Raw genomic sequence first — 25,912 nt, 5'->3', positions numbered from 1 at the left:
CACTTTATACACTTGTCTAACGTTTACCATTCTGCTTTTATTAGGCATACAAGTTGAGGTATCGTAGTGTGAATAATCTAGTACCTGATATAAAATTTTTAATTAAAATTAATGAAATTGCTGGAATTTCCACTCTGAGGAAAATTCCTTGTATTCTGTCAAAAAGTTTTTTTGATATTTCAATTTTTGAACTACATTTCGTTGTCAAAAAAAACTTTCCTCAGCCTCGTTTAGGTTGTTGGTTACTTCATACTTGGAGAATTTTCTTGGGGTTGTCTAAGAGATTGAAGTCCGGGATGAGTTAAGAATAAGCGCCTAATTTTTTCACCCTTGTCACTAATTACTCTTGTTCTTTCTTCTTTACGCTAAAAAGGGGTTGTTTGGACTCAAAAGTGTTTAAAGTTCGTATATATTATATATTAAGAAATGTATTATACGACAATCCTCCAATTTACGACTCATACATAAAAAAGCGAAAAATAACGCGCGTGACGTGTTTACAGGATATAATGAATATATTTAACTAACTAACAAACTTTCCCGCAGGGGTAGGCAGAGAGAATAGAATGCCACACCACTCATCGCAAACATTCTTTATTTTTTCCACATTCATACGTTTCCTCATAAATATCCACCGATTATTCAGGCCCCTGATCTGACCGCTTTAAAGTATTTTATATACTTTGATCATACCAAATTTTCTTCGGTATATCTCCTATTTCCAACCACATTTGACTCTTAAATTTGTTTTAAGATTTTTTCCTCACTCATTCGTTCCACACGTCCAAACCATCTCAACCCGCCTTTCTTAATTTTTATCGATAATGCTTATCTTAGCCTTGCATTATTTTATAATTAAAATGTAACTTTATTTTAAAATCACAAATTTTTAGTGATTTTAAAACAAAGTTATATTTTAATTATAAAATGGAAAATCACAAAGTTAGTGCTTCAAATATAAATTATACTTGCATTATTTCCTTCTTCGACCATTCGAACATCTGCCATAGATCGTTTTGCCGCAAATTCTCCAAAAGAACAAAAGGGTTGCACTTTTTGACTGTTTTTTATTTTGTTATGAATCGTATTTACGATTTATTTCTATAATATCTCATATCATATTCATAATAATAATATGAATAATATCTTATCTCTACATGCTCGTGTATTCAACCACAAGAGCTGGGATAAAACAATTTACGTCGGAATACTTCCTTTGTGTAATTTAATTATAATTAATTGGGATAAAATGAAATTTAACTGATAACCGTAACAATATAGCGGTCCTCAACATGAAATTTGATGAGATAATAAAACATATTTGTTTCCATTAAACAAATACATTGATATGTGCAAATTTAATGGAAAAATATGTCATAAATTCTATCTCCTTAGCGCGCGCCGTCCAAATTATTGTTTTCGTAAATAATTATTTATTTTTATACTATTTTTTGACATCTCATCAAAAACGAAGAAGAATATGGAAGTCTGGGCATTTTTGACATCTCATCAAAAATGAATGATGATATCGCTCACTCCTTTCAAGAACGTCATAAATCAAAAAACTTGATTTCGCAGGAGAACGTTTTTCAAGTTTTAAAATATAATACAATATATCAAAAATAAATATCAATTCACGTATCAAACTTGTTACTGTGCAACACATCTTTTAAGGTAAAACCTGAAGGTTTTTTCTCCATTTGAAAAATATTTAGTATATTTACAAAAATAATTAAACAATACATTTTCTTCAAAATGCAAAAACAACACTTTCTGCCCTGTGGCGGGTAAATATTAAGTTAAAAATATGCCGCTTTTGCTGGGATATAGTACATTTTCTGGGCATTTCGAAAACATGCACCACTGAAAATTGACGATTTTTGATTTATGACGTTCTTGAAAGGAGTGAGCGATATGTCAAAAAAACAAAATGAATAAAACTCCTGCAATTGGAGATAATCCAGATTTTGTGAAAAAGTATTTGGACACACTCAAAATGTTGTGAATAAATTATCTGGTCAAACTATAAGCTTACATAATAAAAATGAAAGTTATATTTTCTGGCGTTTCTCATGTGTGTGATTATAATCCAGGATTCGGACCTCACATACTAATAAAAGAAGTCTTTAGAAGTTATTTATATTGACATCCCAACGTAGCAAGTCTGGGTATTTACAGGGCTTAAGACCTGTGGTGGGCTGATTTAAGTGATGACTTTATTCATGTGAAACATTCACCATTCTATCCATGATTTACAAACATACTACTTAAATTTCAGAAGACGTATTATTTCCTTCAATTGACACTTTCTTTCACATTTGAGTTCTCGATACCATCTATGGTTGAGTATCATATACGTCATATTCTTCCAGAATTAGTTTACGTAATGGAATTATGTTGAAAAAGAATCTCATACATAAAAATGTAAACAGTAAATGCCCAGACTTCTATTTTCATTAATTGATTCCACAGTCACTTAGAGATAATATTTATACACTATAATTAAAATTTTTACTGTAAAATACCACTAAAATATGTGGTATTTACCAAGTAAAACATGAATTTTAAAAATCTATATTTTCTTCATCTATATTGAGATGTCAATCAATTGTTCCTTTAAACGCGTTTGAAAACAGTTTTATTTATAATACGCTGAAGTACTTAAATATTTAGCTCCAATTTAAAGGTGACATTGGCCGTAAACCTTATATTTATTAAATGTTTAACATTTATTTCAAACGGTATTACTTTCTTCAATTTAAAGGCAAATTGTTACGGTTGAAGCTGGTATTAACACGTAAATTTATATTCATGATATTGAAACCTAATTCGCCATTTCTCTTACAAACGAGAGTTGAAAGGGAAAACGATAAATTACTCCTACGCCGTTCCTTTGTTTCATTCGGTTGTTATAAAAACATGCGTTTGTACGAAATAATCGTTTACTGGTCTGATGGGATCAACGCCGGGACTACATTATTTGATATTAAGGTTGGAATCATAATGAAAAGATAATGCCACCAATTGATTTGTCAGTGACTTAGAGTCTTTATTTTTTGTATATTTTATTATTTAATATGGTTACAAAAGTTTTTTTTTATTTTTTTTTTATTTTCTATAAATTTCTACTTCCAATCTTAAAATTTATAACGGTCTCTCGAATAAAGAGACTGAGCTCTTGTGCTTGGAGATGGACTTACAATTATTATTTATGTTGATAATACAGTTTATTTTTATTATAAATAAATATATATATACATATATATATATATATATATATATATATATATATATATATATATATATATATATATATATATATATATATATATATATATATATATATATATATATATATATATATATATATATATATATATATATATATATATATATATATATATATATATATATATATATATATATATATATATATATATATATATATATATATATATATATATATATATATATATATATATATATATATAAATATATATATATATATATTTATATATATAAATATATAAATATATTTATATATATATATATATATATATATATACATATATATATATATATATATATATATATATATATATATATATATATATATATATATATATATATATATATATATATATGTAATAAAATACCTATGTACCTACCTATACATTTTATTAAGTACTTACAAATAGTACCTACATAAAACAGTTCTACCACCAGATGTCGCATATGTCGCACTGAATAAAACAAAAGACATCAGATAGAAAAAATATAATATTGTTAACTGACAGAATCAGATAGATAGAAAATTATTGTAAAGATTAATTAAGAATAATGTCGTTTCTTTAATTACAAAGCAACACATTGTTTATTTTATTATTATACACCCACTTTACATATTATTTACGCCCAATTTACAAAGGAAAATATTACCACGTTATATATATATATATATATATATATATATATATATATATATATATATATATATATATATATATATATATATATATATATATATATATATTTATATATATATATATATATATATATATATATATATATAAATATATATATATATATATATATATATATATATATATTTATATATATATATATTTATATATATATATATATATATATATATATATATATATATATATATATATATATATATATATATATATATATATATATATATAAATATATATATATATATATAAATATATATAAATATATATATATATATATATATATATATATATATATATATATATATATATATATATATATATATATATATATATATATATATATTTCTCTCTTAGAATAACATGTCGCTCACTCCTTTCAACAACGTCATACTTATACCAATAAACTTGATTTTTTAGGAGATCGTTTTTAAAGTTTAAAAATAAAATAAAATGAATTAAAAATAAATATCAAGCCACTTATTGAACTTTTTACTGTGCAACAGATCTTTTTAGGTAAAACGTTATTTTTTCTGCATTTGAAAAAATGTAGTATATTTAAAAAAATAATTAAACAAAACATTTTCTTTAAAATGCAAAAACAACACTTTCTGCCCTGTAGCGGGTAAATATTAAGTTTACAATATGCCGCTTTTGCTGGGATATAGTACATTTTGTGGACATTTCAAAAACATGCATAAGTGAAAATTAACGATTTTTGATAAATGACGTTGTTGAAATGAGTGGGCGATGTAAGAAATTCATTTCATTTGTTTTTTAGCATTTCAATGTCTTCAATATTTTTATTGTCTGTAGGAAGATTGTTAGAGTGCGTAGTTTCCAAATATTTAAAGTTCTGTTGGAATTGTTTGGTATTGCATTTTGGTATTGTAAAGTCATGTTTGTATTTCGGAGATGAATTTTTATTTAGATTTTAATAATTTTCACCCTTAAATAGTATGAGAATTGCTGTTTTTATAAATAATTTCTACTTTAGACAATAATCTATCTCGATTAATAATAATATATATTATTTTTTGACATCTCATCAAAGATGAAGAAGAATATGGAAGTCTGGGCATTTACGGGGCTTACGACCGTCATAGGCTGGTTTAAGTGATCACTTTACACACGTGTAACATTCACCAATTCTACCCATTATTGACAACCACACTACTCAAATTCTTGGAAGTTCTATATATATGAACCAATTTAGAAACCTTGTTCATGAATCACTAAAACTTCACTAGAGACATCTATTGATGAGATGTAAAGAAGCTTTTTATTAAGCAGAAACTCTTTTATTAGTATGTGAGATCCGAATCCCGGATTATAATCACACACATGAGAAACGCCAGAAAATACCATTTTCATTTTTATTATTAAGCTTATAATTTGACCAGATAATTTATTTACAACATTTTGAGTGTGTCCAAATACTTGTTCACAAAATCTGGATTATCTCCAATTACAGGAGTTATTTTCATATTGAATATGAAAATAACTCCTGTAATTGGAGATAATCCAGATTTTGTGAACAAGTATTTGGACACACTCAAAATGTTGTAAATAATATATAATGATTTTGATAACCAATAAAAAAATATTAAAATTTTAGGTATTAGTAAATAGTAAACAGTGATATTCGTTTTGTTGCGTTAAATATTGAGCATTCGTTGCATTGTGACGTTTAGATAATGTATCAAAACGCTTCTATGCATCACAATACATTTTAATAATTATTGGTATTTACCAAGTATTTATTTATTTTGAAAAAAAGGTAATCTACGTAATGTGAATAACTATTACTGCGCTTTTCACGTGTTTAAAAACGAAATAAATACATATACTGAAAATAATTTTACAGTTACTTTACAAAAAAAAATATGTCAGATTTTTTTAAAAAAATTACCTTTTATTAGAACTTCTGACTTTTTGATAAAAATATAATTTTTCTATTCTTCATAACTTTCATTGGATAAAAATTATTTTATAATATATTCAAAACAAGTATTTTTTTAATAACATGTTAAGAGCTTTAAAAGTTCAGCGACGCTTTAATTTAAATGTTCAAATTGAAGTCGGCGTGTAATTAATCAACCTACGTCTTAAGGTCGTCCTAGCAAGAAGGACGAGACGCCCCATGGGCGTAGGCGTCGCGACGCTCGCGCCCACTTACAACAGGTCTACTGTCCCTCCGTCTACACATTTTGCTTTAACGTGAAGTTCTCCTTGCTCAAAGCTTAGTCGAAATCTCAAAACAAACTACATAACATTGTAAATCATGTTTTCAGGCGTCTCCCATTATGTGAAAATAATCCCGGGTTCAGATCTTCCATACATCTAAAAAGGGTCTTTGCTAAACGGAAACTTTCTCAACCCAACATATGCTCTTAAAAACTCATATGTACAGCGTTATAACGATATATGTACGAGTAGGAGTTTTAGTAGCTAGATTGTCAATCATGGGTAAAATGACAAATGTTGCACGTGTGTAAAGTGGTCATTTTAACAGTTTTTACAGGTCATAAGCCCTTTAATTCAAATTTTTTTCTTCATCTATGTTGAGATGTCAATTTCTTTTAAAAAAATAACTTTTAAGTAGAGAAAATCACAGTATTTGGACTCACTCAAAATATTGCAAAGTACATATTTTAAAATAATTTCAATCAGACATATCATTTTCTATCTGTAATGTCAAGCCATTTTTCTTTCAAAATAAACGTGTTTTATTCAATTAACAAAGGGTTATCTTATCATAATTACTTTTGACAAAGGGCTCGTACGAGCCCCCTCCAGTACACCCCTGTTCTACTTATTTCCTGCCATTTTTCTCTGGCAATAATTCTCCGAAGAATATCCCTTATTATATTTGGTATTGGAAATTATTTGTTAAAGTTCAGTCGTAATTGGTTTTACAGAATTGTCCCGAGTCAGCAAGAAGCCAATAACGATTAGTTATAATCCAGAGAGATTGAGTCGGATCGTATTGAAGTATTGATTCTTACTTCTTAGAAACCAATTACTATTATAAAAGGGTGTATGCTTGATAAAAGATTTTCTCAATCCATCATACGTTTGCGTTTTTCCGCGCCAAGGTAACATTTTTGTATAGAAAATCATAAATTACATCAAATTTATTTAGAAAATTATAATGTAAGAAAATTGTTAATGAAATCAAATACGACATGGCTGAATGATAAGATCTATTTAGTATCTGCCTACTTACATTATCCACTTATGAATAGCACTTTTATAATAAGTTTCTATTTTTGATGACTTTATAGATAATAGAAGCAAGTTGTACAACTTTATTGCATAGTAATAAAAGTTCTTACAACCAAAAGAAGTATGTTATAGATTTTTTTGTGTTATGGATCTTGTAGTTCTACCTACGTTACCATAAGTGTGTTGATTGCAATACGCAATAGCATTACTGTCATTCAATACCTACATGCATATGTATATGTCTGCCTCCGAAATGTAATAGTCAGCACGCTCGGCTACCGTACTGGATATCCCGGGTTCTATTCCCAGGGGGGGTCAAATAAATATATGTGATTTTTTTACTCTAATATTTATTCAATATTACCCTGGACTGGTACCTGACGTGGAGAGCTGATCACCTTTCTTTCATGTGTCAACGATCAATATAACACTGCGTTTATATGATGGAGTGCCCTATGCACCATCAGGTGCGGATAAAGATTCGAATGAATGAACAAATTATAAAAAATGGATGCTGGTTGTACTACTTTATTGCATAACAATATTTTTAAAAATGACCAAAAGAGGCAAGTGATAGATTTTATTTGATGTATTTCTGTGTTCTGGATCTTGTAGTTCTATGTAAGGTGTGTTTATTGTATTTCAATTGCGATATGTAATAGTATTGTGGTTATTGAGTACACATACGTATGTATAAATATACGTATTTATTCATATATTTAAATATTGGTGACGATATATGAATCTATTGTAAGTAAAATATATGTGACAAAACTGTGCGTCAAACCAGTCGTAAATAATGTATGGAGGAGTTATATTACCACATAGTAAGCCCTTAAACCATCTCACGTTTGTAAAAGCTCTATTACATTACGTAATAAAGCCTTGCTCTCAGGGTATTTTCAGGTTGACAACATTTTCCCTCTTAATACGACGGAGCGTTAATTTCTACAACCTAACATTTCCCTCTGCGCAATAAAACAGTAATTATTTTTACCGAAAACTAGAAATAAAAGAAAAATAAATAAATTAATAAATTAATAAAAAATTTAATAAAAAATTAATAAAAAAATAATAAAATAATAAAATTAATAAAAAATTAGCTTTTTATTAATAAATTAATAAAAAGCTTCTTTACATCTCACCAATAGATGTCTCTAGTGAAGTTTTAGTGATTCATGAACAAGGTTTCTAAATTGGTTCATATATATAGAACTTCCAAGAATTTGAGTAGTGTGGTTGTCAATAATGGGTAGAATTGGTGAATGTTACACGTGTGTAAAGTGATCACTCAAACCAGCCTATGACGGTCGTAAGCCCCGTAAATGCCCAGACTTCCATATTCTTCTTCATCTTTGATGAGATGTCAAAAAATAATATAGAAATAAAAGAGTCTAGAACAAAATATGTTAGAGAGAAGTAATTTTAAAGTGGATTTTGTAATAAAATTGATTTTACTTTATTACTCTCTTATTACAGTTATAAACATCAGAAAAGTTTAATCCTTTTTATTAAGGTTTTAGAATAATGACCAGCCATTATTAGTCTCTGCGCGTAACAGAAATATAACTTCATTGATTGATTCGGCAGTCACTTTATGGTAATATCTATCCATTTTTAATATACATTTGGCATTTGAAAATAATGCGGAATTCATCGAAACACGTGTCACAATAAATTTTAAGAAATAGTGGTATTTACCACAATGCTGAATCAATTCATGAAATAATAGCTTCCCTATCACTAGCATCACGACACGCACTACTAGATATATGAAGGAAATCGGCATTTTCAAAACATATGCTTAGCACGCTAAGCATAATTGAAATTGTTACTGAAAGGGAAATTCGATCGCACTTTCATTTTTTCGATAAACGTTCTCACTTGCGGTCGGAAAAGTAATTATGTCATAACAAATTCATCAGAAAACGTGCGGAAAAACTATTAAAGATAGAGGCTGGAATGGAAAAATCATTTTTATACATCGAAAAAGAAAATGATGCGGAATGCTTCGAAACTTAATTTTATGTTTCAATCAATTAAGTGTGAGTCCCTCTCCAAGGATAAGAGTTCAGTGTCTTTATTAGAGAGAACTGTGTTATTAATTTTAAAATCGTAAAAGTCTAGAAATGTCTAGAAAATATATTAAAATTATTTTTTTTAAACTTTTGTAACCATGATTAAAGAAAACACTTGTTTTTTACCACTTGAGTTTTATTGTAGACTACATGTTTCAGAAGTTAAACTTCCATCATTCAGGTCTGTATAATAACTAAAATATAAAATATAAAATTGTTCTATAAATAAGGAGAGAGGAAAGTAAGGGGAAGGTAACTAACCCCTTCCCCTTACTTTCCCCTCTCCTTATTTATAGAACAACTTTATATTTTATATTTTAGTTATTATACAGACCCGAGTGATGGAAGTTTAACTTCTGAAACATGTAGTCTATAATAAAACTCAAGTGGTAAAAAACAAGTGTTTTCTTTAATCATTGTAACATGTCTTACCACAAAGTTAATGCCGAAACAATAAATAAAATATTTTGTAACCATATCAAATATTTTTTAAAAATTGGAAAGATAAATAATAAAAATATTTATTATATGCAGCGATTTTGATTATTGTTGAATAAAGATAAATGTTGATCGTACAATTTATTTCTGATGTGGCATCTCTGTGGCCTGAAGGATAAAAGTAGATTTTGAGATGTTGAAAATATATCTACTTTTATTCGCAAGAGACGTGCTCGAAGCTCAAATCTAAACACGTCCCTTGGTAGTCGTATTCAAAGCAAACCTTTTCGAGGGTGAAGTAGTAATTTACACACTCTTGTACTTATCATATGGTATTATATGACAAGATATCCAAGTGAAATTGTATTTTACATTGATCAACATTTATACTATTTTTTGACATCTCAACATACAAGAAGAAGAATATGGAAGTCTGGGTATTTACAGTCTGCCAGAAACCACAAACCAGCCTATGACGGTCGTAAACCTTTTAAACGCTCAGACTTCCATATTCTTATTCATCTTTGTTAAGGTATCAAAAAATCACGTAAAAATAACTCCTAATTGGAGATAATCCGGATTTGTGAACGATTGACACACTCAAAATGTTGTCAATATTGATACGTTTTGACAACGACATTTTGAAATAAATCTAGCTCACTTACTAACCAACCATCACACTTCTTACTCACAGGGGTAGGCAGAGAGAATAGAGTGCCACACCACTCTGTCTTTGTAAATATTTCTCGCCTCTTCCACATTCATGCATCTCGTCATACATATCCGCCGATTATTTCGACTCCTGACCGGACCGCTTTTAAGTATTTGACACACCTGATCATGCCAAGTTTTTTTCGCTCTTCCTCTACTCTTTTTCCCACCTACATTCACCTCATTAATTTATTTTACCGTTTGTTAATCACTCATTCGTTCTACATGTCCTAACCATCTCAAAACACCTTTCTTCATTTTATCAAAAATGCCTATCTCACCATTGCATTCTTTCCTTATTTCACCATTCAAACATCTATCATACATCGTTTTGCAGCACATTTGTCAAAGGAATCGCATTTCGTCTGCGATCGGTCTTATTTTATTTCGAAATAAAACTCTTATTTATTCGTGAATGAGCCATTGAATTTCCGAAACAATGCCTTTAAGCCTGTCAATCAGTTGCCCGAATGGCCTAAATTGTTGGCCAGTAAGGCCAATCTATATTTTAATATTATCTCCTAATTAAACAAGGATATAACACGATAAGCCTTAATTTATATGGTGACCTTACGACTAAAACTGCTATCGAACAATGGCAATGTGGACTTTTTTTGTATTTGTAATCAGTTTTTGCTTAATTTTATGTTGTAGTATTTATTTGAGTGGGAGAATTGCAATCGTTTGATACTGATATTACGACAATGTTTTATTTTTTATCGATGTGGCATTAACTTTGTGGAATAAAATGATGATTTAATTTAAAAAAATAAAACAATACAATAAAAACTGCATAGTTTTTTCTACGTTTATTTTATTTGATCAGTGACCGGGTTTCGTTGCACCACTCTACCTATGATGGTCATCCACATTAGTGAAATTTTAGTGTTAAAATGTTAAGACAGTGTAGTAAATGATCGCATCAACTAGCCAATGACAGGACGTAAGTTCTGTAATTTCCCAGACTTATATTTTTACACCCCAAATAGACTTCTTCACCTTTGTTAAAAAATCAATACAATCTCCTACAATGGATAATAATTTTCCCCCAAAAAAACAAACGATATTTATTAAATAATTAAATGCAGAATTATGATCAAGTGCGTTATAATAAATTAATACTTAATAAACCATATCCGCTCCCTAGGTGGAGCATATGAAGTCCACAAACTGTCTCCAGGCTTTTCTGTAGGCTGCCAGCTCCCTTGCATCCTCCCAAGTCAGATCCGCGTCCCGAAGTTCTGACGAGAACTGCCGACGAATTGTCAGCAGTGGTCGTCCTGGGCGGCGCGAACCTGATGCCTTGTAAAAGAGGCAAGCTTGATTAAGGCTCTCAGGAGGCATGCGGAGTACATGGCCAAGCCAACTGCATAAGCAATATAATTATTTGGTTATACTAATTGAGGCATTCAATTCATACAAAAATAAACATTAATTTAATATTATGTACGTCATATTTTCATCTGCTTAATAGTACCTACATAATAATAAAAAATTGCTCCTATCCCTTTGGAAATATTTTTTTATACACATTTTTTTTATATTCTCGAAATAAAATATTAAAACTGCCTGAATTACAAATTACTTTTTCGAGAGATTAAAATTACATTTTAAAGATCATTTATATTCAAAGTTTTGAAGTTTCGAAGTTTTATAATTTACACAAGGTAGGCACCATTTGTTCCGAAATATTCGTTGGTGAAATAAAGATCAGATAAACGAGGTATAATTTGTTATTAGTTCATGGAAAAAAATACTTTTTTGTATAAATACATTCGTGTTTTAGAATTTTATATTAGTTTTTTTCTAACGAACGTTAATCAATTAAGAGCAGTGCGTATCTATTTTGTTTAAATAATATTACAATAACTAAATTATTAATCAGTAAGTATTTTATTTCTCTAAAACAGGGTTTCTCAAAATTTTGTGTAATGGAATACTTGGTTAATTCGGAAATTTTATACATTTTTTTCATATATGTTGCACTATAGATTTTTTTTATTAAACAGAACCATATTCATTTTATGGGGACCATAGTTTGGGATATCGACTCTAGAGAAAGCAAACTTCCAACTTCGAACATTCTCCAAAGTTTAAGAATAAAAAAAGCTTTTGATAAACTTTTACATAACTTGTTCCTTATTCTTTTTTACTTTTTGCCGAAAATAGTATAAACGAAATGTCTCTGGGTCTTCTCACATATATGTAGAATCCCTCACTAGGGACCGCCTTGGCATTGATATGGCAATTGGCGATTGACTCGATAAAAAGTAAACTTATCAACGATATAGTGGGTGTATATCTACGGCTGTACGATAAGTATAGATATACTTCTGTCTCTCAGTGCCGCGTACAGCCTTTCGCGACGCGCCTGCGCAGTCCGCTTCACGTTTATCGATTTCGGCGCGCGCACTCGACTAGGTGTCAGTGGAACTCGGAAGATTGCGGATCTCCAATTGCTAGGCGCTTTTCCCAAAAGTTTACGGATAAAGTGAAAAGATTTAGAAAGATCTATGTCCTAAAGTGATAATGAGCCTGAGGGACCATTAATGTGTTATTTTACGCTCAAACAGGATACGTAGACAGCTGAACGTCGAAACAGGTCAGTGCTCAAAACATCTCCTCTGTACTCACCAAGTATAAAGTATAAACCCAGGTCGATATCACAAATATACCTTATTTTATTTACAATTCACGTTTTTATGATTATAATGATTGAAACGATTATTTCCAAACCATTTTGCGTGATAATTATAAATTTCCAATCAGCCATGCGCACTTTGTCGCTCAAACCCATTGAACGATCTTTTTCTTTCAAGATTCTTTGACTTACGTTTTTACGTAACTCCGAGAAAATTATTGACCAAGCCTCCGAACTGAATTGTTAGTCCTGTGTAAATATTTACGAAATTTACGCTACTACCGACGTTTGAAATATCAAAATACGTTTCGCATGTTGAGAATGTCGTAAAATGAAGAATTACACGTCAAACTCACGAGACAAACGCTGGAGGAAGAAAAATTGGAAACCATGAAGTCAAAATAAAGTATTTAATTTGATTTCAAAATAATTTTGCATGAAATTAAAGTGTTTTTAGTTTTTAAATTAATTCCAGTCAGTATATAAAAATACAATTTTTTATTTCAATTATATTTTTTCCATGTATGTAAGGTTGTTATTTATTGAATAAATTATAAATATATATATATATATATATATATATATATATATATATATATATATATAATTATATATATATATTTATATGTATATATATATATATATATACATATATATATATATATATATATATATATATATATATATATATATATATATATATATATATATATATATATATATATATATATATATATATATATATATATGTAATCCATTAAATCAATAGGGGAAATGTTATCATCTATATCTATAAATAGAATTGTGCCTGCATACATACATGGTATTATGTACATATGCTTTTTAATCACATAAAAACGACATTTAGGAACGCCAGTTGGCTTTTACACAAATTAATTTTCCAAGAACCGACGTTTGTCCCTGCTCAATGTAAAACATAAAAGTGAATATAACGTATCTTCCTAATGTCGATAAAGTAATACTTATTGTAAGAATTTTTTTAATGTTATGTAAATTGTAGATTTTTGTTACTTTATTTCAGCAATAATTAAAACATATAAAATATTATAGGTATCTTAACTAGAGATAAAAAAAATTTAAACCACAGAAGATATGAGTCAAAGCATCTTAGAGCTAACGACCTGGCATTTAGACTAGCATAAGTGATCGCTTTTTACATGTCGCTCACTCCTTTCAAGAACGTCATAAATCAAAAAACTTGATTTTTTAGGAGAACGTTTTTAATGTTTAAAAATATAACACAATGTTTTATAAATAAATATCAAGCCGCTTATTGAACTTTTTACTGTGCAACAGATCTTTTAAGGTAAAACCCGAGGGTTTTTTCTCCATTTGAAAAATATTAAGTATAATTAAAAAATAATTAAACAATACCTTTTCTTCAAAATGCAAAAACAACATTTTCTGCCCTGTAGCGGGTAAATATTAATTAAAAAATATGCCCCTTTTGCTGGGATATAGTACATTTTCTGGGCATTCCGAAAACATGCACAACTGAAAATTGACGATTTTTTATTTATGACGTTCTTGAAAGGAGTAAGCGATGTGTGTTACGTTCACCATTCTGCCCATTATTCTGAACACCCATAACGAAATAATTTTTGAAATATGTACCTAATCGTTTGCAATTATGTTGGATTTCTTTCATATGTTCTTCAATTGGTCAATTGGTTGCTCAGACTCCTTACCATCTTCCTTCGTTTAAAAACTATAGATTCCTCATCTCAAGATAAAACTCCTGATTTAAAACCTTGATTTAAATTTAAATATGAACAAGTATTCGACCTCTTTCGTATGTTAGATGTAATTTTAATGGGTTTGCAATTTGGGTTGACGGTGGCTCTCTCTTGGGAATTTAGCGATGTACATATTTACAATAGTTTACTCCAATTGAAAAAATAATAAGTATACATTAAAATATATCATCTGTAGGGTGAATAATCCTGCAACTTATAAATCTGTGTGAATAAATAATTTTAATAATAAAATCACATGAAAATAGTAGAATTTTAAATAATCTTTATATTTACACAATTTTAATTGTATGGAATCAGTCAAGCTAAAAATTACGTGAATAATCAATTCAACAATAATTTTGTGGTAACAACTATTCATTTTACTATACCACTTTACTAGCATATATGTACACCATTATACGAGCATATACGATGTTTGATGTATCGAAGCTCGTGTATCAAATCTCGTAAGCATAATTTCGATAGTCTGTTTCTTTAAAAAAACACACTCAAGATTTATGGGTCATTTTTTAATAGAAATCATGGCTAGCAATGTGTAAATAGTGTAAATGCTTAAAAATGGTTCAAAACAGTGTAAAATAAATATATAAATGCAGAAATATTTTTTTTGATCACGTGATTGACACTGTATAAGTCACCTACATATAGCTCAATCCATTCAACAACGTCATATATCAAAAACCATTTGAAAAATATTTTGTATATTTAAAAAAATAATTAAACAACACCTCTTCTTCAAAATGCAAAAACAACACTTTCTGCCCTGTAGCGGGTAAATATTAAGTTAAAAATATACCGCTTTTGCTGGGATATATCACATTTTCTGGACATTCCGAAAATATGCACAACTAAATATTGACGATTTTTGATATATGACGTTGTTGAAAGAAGTGAGCGATATTTTTCATTGTGACTGCAGTGGTGAATGACATAGTCACAAAGCACACATAATCAGTCATAACCGATTATATAAGTCTCAATATTTGACCGATATTTCTACCCTAAATCTGTTTAGAGTTGGTTGGAAAATATTGCTGCTTATAAATTTTAAAAAAGATACCGGTGTTCGTACATTCTGTATTTTTTTTTACATAAATAAATCAAAATGATAAATTGACTACATGATTCAATTTATTTTTATCATATTTGAATAAGGCTGTATATCTATTCGCGTGATAATTATGTCTTGTGATTTTCGTCTGCCTCAACCGTTTGAGCGATAGTTCCCGCGGGGATGAATGAATGACGTCAATGAGGGGTGTAATGATGGCGTGAAAATAATTTTCAGGCGCGTCGATAAATAGGGCTGTGTGGGAGTCGAGTGGAAAGTTAGCGGCCACAAGATATGAACTGTGCCTTGCTGGCATATGGAAAACTAAACTGCTCTCATATTACATGAACATATTATATTAAGGGAGATAAATTACGGTACATAATGACTTGATTGGTTGAATTCTTTCATGTCCTGACGAAGAGACGAGTACGTCTCGAAACCGGTAGACGTAAAAATCTCGGTGAGTGGTTATATACTAATTTTATTAACATTTTTGTAAAAAAATAAACAAGTAAAAATGACTTACCACAAAGTAAATGCTTTAAATATGAATAATATTGAGAATATCTTTCATGCAAATTTAAACCTCTCTTTTTATGATAACGTCTATTGTTACACGTGTTATGATGCATCGAACATCATTATAAAATATTATTTTTTGACATCTCATCAAAAATGAAGAAGAATATGGAAATCTGGGCATTTACGGGGCTGACGACCATCATGGTCTGGTTTAAGTTATCACTTTATTACACACGTGTAACATTCACCGATTATACCCATTATTGACAACCACACTACTCAAATTCTTGGAAGTTCTATATTTATATGAACCAATTTTGAAACATTGTTCTTAGATCACTAGAACTTCACAAGAGACATCTATTGGTGAGATGAAAAGAAGCTTTTTATTGAGCAGAAACTCTTTTATTAATTTTTTTCACTCATTATCAAACACCGTAGATGGACTAGTGGTATTAAACAAGTGATATTTTTAAAATTAGTTGTTATTACCTCAAAATGTCTCAAAACTAAAAATTGTGTAATATAACAAATTTGTAAAATCCTACATTCTTTGTGTATTTTTTTAAAATTATTATGTATTTATACAGATTTATAAGACAGAATTGTTTTTCAAAGCCTTAATTACACCCGATGGTGTATAGGGCACTGCATCATATAAACGTAGTATTACCTTGATTTTTAACATATGAAGGATGGGTGATCAGCCCTCCGCTTCAGGTACCAGTCCAGGGTAATATTGAATAAATATCAGAGTAAAAAAAATACTTTTAATTATTTGACCCCACTCTGGGAATCGAACCCGGGACCTCCAGTACGGTAACCGAGCGTGCTGACGTGACACTTCGGGGGCGGACAGGATCATTACAATACGACAAATATATTTTAATCTGTATGTGTATGTGTGATTTTTTTTAAAGAATAACCAAGCTTCTATTGAAGAGGCTCGTTGCTGATGGCATGTGGTATTTCTTGAATTCATTTTGCAATTGGTGGGAATCCAACCCGCGTCGCCAGTTTTGCAGTCTGTCTACCCAACAACGGGGGGCCTATCTGTCCGCCAATTCATATAATGAAATATTCAAATACCAATAAAATGATAATTTTCATCGAATCCCGTTCTCCATTAAACTACAGAGGCCAACGATATTTCGCTCACTCCTTTCAACGACGTCATACTTACATAAAAATAACTTGATTTTTCAGGAGATCATTTTTACAGTTTAAAAATATAATAAAATGTATTAAAAATAAATATCAAGATAACTTATTGAACTTTTTACTTTGGAACAGATTTTTTTAGGTAAAACCTGAAGGTTTCTTCTCCATTTGAAAAATATTTAGTTTTAAAAAAATTAATATCTTTTCTTCGAAATGCAAAAAACGACACTTTATGCCTTGTATAAGTATAAACATAAGTTAAAAATATGCCGTTTATGCTAGGATATAGTATATTTTCTGGGCATTCCGAAAACATACACAGCTGAAAATTGACGGTTTTTGATATATGACGTTGTTGAAAAGAGTGAGCGATTTGTCATATTCGTGAATTATTTTTCTCTTTTACAAATTCGTTACATTTCATCATATCAACAAAAACCTTGTAACACTTGAGGCGTTACTTTTTACAAATCCTTTTTAAATATTAAACACAGCCCTAATAGCAGTTTTCAAGTTCCAACCCTCGTGAGGGTTGCAAGGAAGCCCCTGAAGAAAAGTTGGTGAAGGCTTTATTTACACCAATAACAGCACATTATTGCATTTTCAATACCCAAGTTTCTTACACATACACATAGCTCTTATAATAATGTAAGTATGTATATTTAACAATCTATGTCAATATGGTAATTTTTTTCTAACCCTTATCCGCACCCAATGGTGCATAGGGCACTGCATCGTACTAACGCAAAATAGAAGGTTATTGTGTATTTTATCAACGAAAATGTTTAAACCTTAACTTTTAGTTCTTTTAATAGTTTATTCATCAAAATTCCTCTCGAAGATCCGAGGATAAAAAAAAACATTTCATTATTTCAATTCATCGAATATTTTTTCTCGATGACTTTCAATATGCATATTTATCCTACAAATATTTAACTAATCCTCATCGGCACCCAATGGTGCATAGGGCACGGCATCGTAATGACCCAGTGTTCTCTTGATCGTGATCACATGAAAGCAAGGTGATCACTTCTGCCCTTGAGGGACATGTTCAGAGTAAAATTAATTAAATATTAGGGTGTGTAATTAGTTATATTTATTTTCACCCCCCTGAAAATCGAACCCGGGACCTCCAGCACAATAACTAACCACGTTAACCACTACACCACTGAGGCGGACTAAATAGAGTAGTAAATACCACTATTTATTCATCGTTGTGTGCCACTCGTATTTCGATGTCTACCACACCATTTTAAAAGAAACTATTTTGGTGAAACATGTGTCTTAAATAAATAAATAATAGCATTTGTTTTATTACTTTTACTTATCTTTTCGTTTTTCATTATTTTTATTTTTATTTTATATCATTTATTATTATTTCCTGTTTTCTATCTTAATTTCCTATTTCTATGTTATTTTTTGTAAAATAAATTATATTTTTACTAAATCTCAACATAAATGAAAAATAAAGACGTCTGGATATTTATAGGGCTTTAGACCTGTCGTAGGCTAGTTAAGTGATCACTTTACGCACGTACAATGTTCACACGTGATTAACATCACACAACTCAATTGTTGGAATTCCTACATATATCATTAATTTCATGACGCTGTACATATGGGTCCACAAGAGCCATCTATGTAAAATTAGAAAAGCGTCTAAAATATGTATTTAAAAAAAATATAAATAAAAAAATAAAAGTGCGGAGAAAAACCAGATTTGTGAACAAGTATGTGGACACACTCAAGATGTTATAAAAAAAAAATAAACAAATGGCTAGGGCACTCGTACTAGCTTGTATAACTTGAACACTGCTAATTTGTAGTCCTTTGCGGTAAAAAAAATGGTGAAAAAATACTGACTGTGACCGATTTTTGGAGTAAAATTACCAATGACGTCGTGTTGTTTCCAGAAAATGGCGCCATCGAATGCGAAGTTCCTCACGACCGCCGGGGAGGGCGGCGGGGAGGGGGTAGACGCGTCGGAGGCCGCCCCGCCCCCGCCCACGCCCGCCCCCACCCTGACCCTGCACAACTTCAACGTGCACCAGAGACACAAGTCAACCACCACGGAGGCTCCTGACCTAGGTAAAGCCCACTCTGGACCACCACCGTGACCTTGCCTTATGCTAAACTATTATTACAGAGACGCAAGTCCACCACCACGGAGGCTCCTGACCTAGGTAACCAGAGTAACCTCTTACCCTCACCGTTACCTCCTCTTATTACATCGACTCCACGATCCTTTACCAGGACAGACGCTGTAGACGTTCGACTGCGAAACTAAAGCCATGGGTTCGATTCCCACCTATTCTTCTAACCCTTATCCACATCCAATGGTATATAGGTCACTACATCGTATTGACGCAGTGTTAACTTTATCATCGATTATATAAATGCAAGCTCATGGGGATTTTGGTTCAGGAGTGAATTTTGTGACGAATTTTCCTGGCTACATCCCAACTTATCAGCATTATAGACTGCTGGGGTCAGCTCTCCTTGTGTCATGGACAACGTCACCTAGGTCATGTCTTCGAACCATGTTCTCTCTTTGAACCATCCATGAATTTTTTTAATTCTTCCTCTAGATATCTTCCGAGGAAGATCCATTGCTATTGCCTGGTTTACGAGATGATCGGGTTCTCTGCGTCCTACCATATATGCCCATCCCATCTCAATTGTCCTTCGTCTACCTTCCTATTAATGTCTGTTACGCCCAGGCTTCCACGAATGCGTGAACTCTTTATTTTGTCTCTAAGGGACACTCCTGCTGACCATGTAAGCAATCAATTTTTGTGATGTGATATCATTAAAATAGTAATTTGGGATAATTTATGCAGTGTCATTTTCGTATAAATACTACGTCGAGGGTGAAATAACATATATAGGCGATTTCGAGCTCAGCTTACCGAGGTTTCTGAGTTTCACCTCTCTATCCTTGCTCTCTCCTTTGTCATGTTCCTCTATATACTCGTCAGCTCCTCCTGTGTGTGTGACGTTACTTACATGAAGGCAAGGTGATCACTCCTGCGCTTCAGGGACCAGCCCAGGATTATTTTAAATAAATATTAGAGTGTTAAATCACTAATATATATTTTCCCCACCTATTGCAAAATAAACTCAAGAAAGATTTATGCTCAATTGGTATGGGTATTTGTGATAAACTTTTCACATTTACCTTACCTATCCTTACGATCCTACATGCAGACACGCCTCTTTAAGTAAGTGCTTCATGCATTATTCCTTTAATAAATAATAAGGGATGATAGTAAAATTACCCAATAACCCTACTATGGTCCACCATGACGACCATTTTGTTTTTTGCCTTGATTTAATATATCAACATAGATGAAGAAATATATGGAGGTCTGTGTATTTACAGGGCTTATGACCTTTCGCCAACGCTTAGGAGTTGAGGGAATATTGGAACCAATAATAGGTTGATATGATGGACAGTTAAGGTTCCAAGAAGATATTTTAGACGGATCTTGAGAGTTGTCGACGATGGTGCATTTTTTACGTAATGAGAAATTTTATAAGTCTGGCCGCTTGGACAAAATAAAATACGTTTTGACATCTAAACATGGATAAAGAAGAATATGGAAGTCTGTGTATTTACAGGGTTTATTATCTGTCATAATCTGGTTTAATATACACGTGTAATACACACAGTAATTCACTTAAATTCAATTAATTTACACAGTAATTCACTTTTCTGGTTTTATATACACGTGTAATATACACAGTAATTCACTTTATACACAGTCATTCACATAGAAGAAATATTATTCATTCAATAGAAGGAATAATATGTTTTGAATTAATATAAAGCAGAGGAGAGAAGGGGATACGACATTACGACCTTACTACTACAATAATAGTAGGAAAATAGTAAAAAAATACCAAATTTTTAACCAACAATAAAATACATACTTACCTAAAATTAATTTATATTTAACTCAAGATCCACAGTCAACATCATTCACTTTCGTTCGATTTTTATAACAGACAACAATATTTCTTGAATTTTTGTTTTGTCAATCAATGTTGTGTAAAGTTTTAGATTCTTGTCTTGTGTAAAGTTTTCGATTATTTCTCAATAAATTATCAGTTCAAACTCCAATTAAAACCTAAAATTTAAGATTTAAGCGTTAATTTAGCCGATATAGGTAATTGATGAATATTATCGTTTTGCAGATGAGTTCTCTTCATCCGGACCCACAGCAGCGCCGACGAAGTCGGATGTGGAGAAAGCTGGCGAGATGGTCACCAAGATTGCGACGGGAATGGGTATCCCGACCTGGGGGCTTGTTGCCATTATTATAGGTAAGTTATTCATCTTTCCTTCATCCTTTTAAGATGAGCGCTTAAATTTTTCGGACGCATCTGCAGAAGAAACGATGACAGTCTTGAAGAATTCCTCACTTGATGTATTGATCAAATCAAAGCTGCCACAAGTTCATCAGTGAAGCGATGCAGATGGTAGTGTGTCGGGAGTAGTGGAGGACAACTACCATACACAAAATATTTTAAGGAGAAAAGATGGTCACAGCCCTTAGCTTGCTATTATCCTCATTAGGATAATGACGCAGAAGAAGATTCATGATTATTTAGTAGGAGAAGCATAATTTTTAGCTGGTTTATTTATTTATTTTTTAATATTTATGCCTTCACGTAAGCAGCGCTTTCCCTACTTAAGTGGAATATTTTGGGAAAACTAATAGCGTACAAATTGTGCATTTAATTGTTGTTATATTGTGCATTTTGTAGAATTTTGCAATTGGAACAGTGCAAATACTTTTTTTTATATTGTTATGTATATTGATTGCTCCTGCTGATCTGTTGAATTCGCAAATAAAACAAAAACAAAAAATATATCTGTATAAACTTTAAAACTGAAAGATAACTAGTATTTTTTTCAAATCACCCACTATTGAAATTTATTAATAAAATTTAAGAGACTTAAATGAAGGTAGACATCTGAGGCAAGTTTTTTTTTTTAATCCATTAATTCGCTGTTTTCTTACTATCTACCCTGATTAAAAACTTAGCTGATTGCACGACTCTGCTATGGAGATAGGGGTGGATAAGTATGGCTGTAGCCAATTATTTTCAATTAGGAAGCAATTAAGTTTTTCATTCATATCTCGGAAAGCAGTAAGGAGGTTTGAGCAACTATGAAAACTCGTACTGTGAATAACTTTAACTTTAGCAATTTGATATCAGTTTCGTCAGAAATTTACTGAAATAAAAAAATATATAATTTTTTAAATGAATTTAAGTAAAGTTAATGTTATCGTTTCACTGCAATTATAGCCCTGGACAGTCCAAGTAATTAGTTTGGTTTTGATGACATAAAGTATTTTCTGTATTCAAACTTAGGTGTTTCCGTGGTCGTGCTGGGGATATGTTTCTGCTGCATCCGGCGATGTTTCCGGAAGAGAAGATCCAAGGACGGCAAGAAGGGGATGAAAGGGGTGGACCTCAAATCGGTACAGCTTTTAGGATCTGCTTATAAGGAAAAGGTACGTTTCAAACCCCACACTAATTTAATTGTACTACCCATCTCCCTACCGACTTTTCTAACAATAACCAGATACAACTCAAATGAAGCTCGTCAATCTTGTAAGAGCCCTAAATAATCAAACTTTAAATATTATAAAACAAAACAAAAAACATGTTTTTAAATACCAATTTTCACATTTATATTTTAATTGTACTTTGTTTATACCACTTTATATATTAATGAATATAATGTGACACGTGTTTCAATGTTCTCAACATCATTGTCAAACATTTGTGATATTGGAAAACTTACATCTGAAAATTGTGCTCTCGGGACGTTTAAGGATGAGGAAGGTATAAGTGTTGTATCCTTTTATCCTTCAGTGGAAATATTGACAAAAGAGGGGAAGCTTTTGTTATGTATATTAAGTCTCTACTCGTTTACGAGTGATTTAAAAAGCTTTAGATATCGCCATATTGAATGTCGCGAACTTTGAACGAGAGCTTCTGTGTTTTAACACCTATTTTTAATAATGAGCCGCTTAGGCTTACAAAAAATAGTATGAAATTGAAATACTCCTTTAAAAAATTGATCATAAAATTTTTCTAAAATTTTCAATTCATCATTATATTTTTAAAAAATATACGAATAATTCATAATTATGAATTTTTAGAGATTCATAAAAAAGATTAAAAATACTTACGGTAATTTCAGGACTTTTAGTAATTCTACTTTTTTGGATTTGAATGTTGTTTTTGTAATACGTGTGATTGTTATTAATTAATATATAGTTATATTTAAAATGTACAATTTTGTTGTATACATACATACATATATACACAAAGTTATTGTCGAATAATCACGTTGTTAAAATCTTCAAAAATCGTCAACTTCCCTAAATCCAGGCGTAATTTGGCAGTCAAGTTTTAATTAAACAGTGTAGAAAACTGACATTGACGACTTTCATTTGACAAATGTGCGTAAATTATATTTACGCACACACCTAATCCAACTTTACGAAACAAATTATTAATAAAAACAATTGTCTATTCTTTTTAAACCATAAAATATCAGTATTTCATTAAATATAAAAATGACACATCTGTCAAGAGTTCTGTTAAAAGGTCTGAAGATCGATTCGATATAATACAGGTATTTTTGTATTACTAAGTCGATTGACATTAAAAAAATACTTTGGTCAACGTCCATAAGAGGGGAGTCTTCAAAGAGTGCCTTTACGGTAAGGCATTATTTTTAATACATGGTATTTCACTTCACACAAAACACGATTGGAAAACGACAAGAAGGATACAAAATCCAAACCAAATTTTCTGTCAAAATATTTTTTTATACCTACGACTTTTCTATGTTCTCTTCTATTTTATGTGTCTCGTTTGTGTTCTATGAGTTAAATTTTAAAATTATATTGTAAAATGGTAACAAAATCGAGGAAGAAGATTATGATATTATATAATATTTTAAATGTATTGGAACAAGAACTGATTTGAATAGTATTGGAACTGAGGAAATGGAAAGTACCTTCGTGCTTAAGTTTGTTTTCTTTCCCGCCCATCAAAGCATCAGTCGCATGTCATCAGTCTGCGAGTAAGGGGACTTTTAAAAGTGGTACTCACGTCATTTTGCGTGAAGCAAATATCCGTGTGTAACACTTCATTCGCAAACTGATTGTCGGTGACTAATATTCTCTGTAGAGCCGGCAAAGAAAATGTAATTGAGTTACATCTCCTATACTTTTCCTCAAAAAATATTTTTTGGTAAATCAGATTTTGCTATGGCTACAAAATTTTTTAAAACGGAAAAATCAATAGCTGGCAACTTAATTTTTTTTAAACTCAGGTAACATTTAACGTTATTATTTTTTTTTTGCTCAAAAAACCGTTTTTGTAATGAAGAAATACGTTTTTTTTCGAAATAAATATATGGTTTTGAAGAAAAAAGAATCATTGAAAGTAAGGGAGTTAAAAAATTATAAAATATTTTTTTTCAATATAAATTCTAAAATTAAATAAATTCCAATATTTACTCTTTTAAAATATGTGCGCTGACAACGCGTGTGGCTTCTCGTACTGAATGGTATATTTGAGAATACACCCTTAAGACCCGGGAACACATATAATACTTAAGTACGTAATTAGAGAGAAAATAGAAAAGTGCGTTTGTATAGGGACCTAAAACGTGGGCTCCTTTCTTAAGGCATAATCTTTACTTGTAACCTGTTTTTCGTGCTGTCTTTATGATTTAGTCCTTTTGACCATAAACAACTCTACTTCTTTCAGATTAACACATCAGACATACAAAGTATAATATTTTGAGCCCCCAACGTTTTATTAAATATATTTTATTTTTTATTTCCAGTTTACTTACGTACCTAGTGAGAATTGAAAGTAACGATCACCAAAATTAAATATATGCACAATTTTTCAAATAAACAACCATCAATACTTATTTAAAGTTTTTTTTTAAAGAAAACATTTTCGTTAGCTTTTTTTCTCTCTCTTTGCCCTGATTCTTTGTATATTATTTATTAGAAAGGTTTTCAGCTCAGTAGATTTTTCAGTATTTTTTCAGTTCATTTTGTCAGTTTTCAGTTGGTCACTAGGAAATACATTTTTGATGTAGATGACTCAATTTTGATTTCAGTTTCATGACATTATTTAACTTAGAGATTTTCATGATATTATTCAATTAAAATCATCTTAAGAAACATATCATTACAATACATATGCCGCAGTCTATAAAGATTCAAGAAATAATATACAGCTTTTTTTTCCTTTTCAAACTTATTCTAATATATTGA

The 25,912-nt window shown here is 30.5% G+C and overlaps 1 protein-coding gene across 7 annotated transcripts in view; it reads left to right on the top strand.

Annotated features, from left to right (window-relative positions):
• LOC148300992 (synaptotagmin 1-like) overlaps positions 1 to 25,912 on the top strand; it is a 72,894-nt gene that overhangs the window by 26,951 nt on the left and 20,031 nt on the right. For 4 of the 7 annotated variants that reach the window (XM_088273977.1, XM_088273981.1, XM_088273978.1 and 1 more), the window contains exons 2-4: positions 19,502 to 19,676; positions 21,786 to 21,914; positions 22,971 to 23,113. In XM_088273977.1, coding sequence (XP_088130103.1) covers positions 19,505 to 19,676; positions 21,786 to 21,914; positions 22,971 to 23,113 — 444 coding nt within the window. In that variant the 5' untranslated portion in view covers positions 19,502 to 19,504. Of the gene's footprint in view, positions 1 to 12,801; positions 13,035 to 19,501; positions 19,677 to 21,785; positions 21,915 to 22,970; positions 23,114 to 25,912 lie in introns of those variants that run through there. The other 3 variants (XM_088273976.1, XM_088273980.1, XM_088273982.1) reach the window with 2 other exon arrangements.

This window comes from Brachycentrus maculatus, unplaced genomic scaffold, assembly GCF_059751285.1.
Source record: "Brachycentrus maculatus isolate JH-2025_06_01 unplaced genomic scaffold, ASM5975128v1 h1tg000624l, whole genome shotgun sequence".
Classification (NCBI taxonomy): domain Eukaryota; kingdom Metazoa; phylum Arthropoda; class Insecta; order Trichoptera; family Brachycentridae; genus Brachycentrus; species Brachycentrus maculatus.
This window is presented reverse-complemented; position numbering and strand designations above follow the sequence as displayed.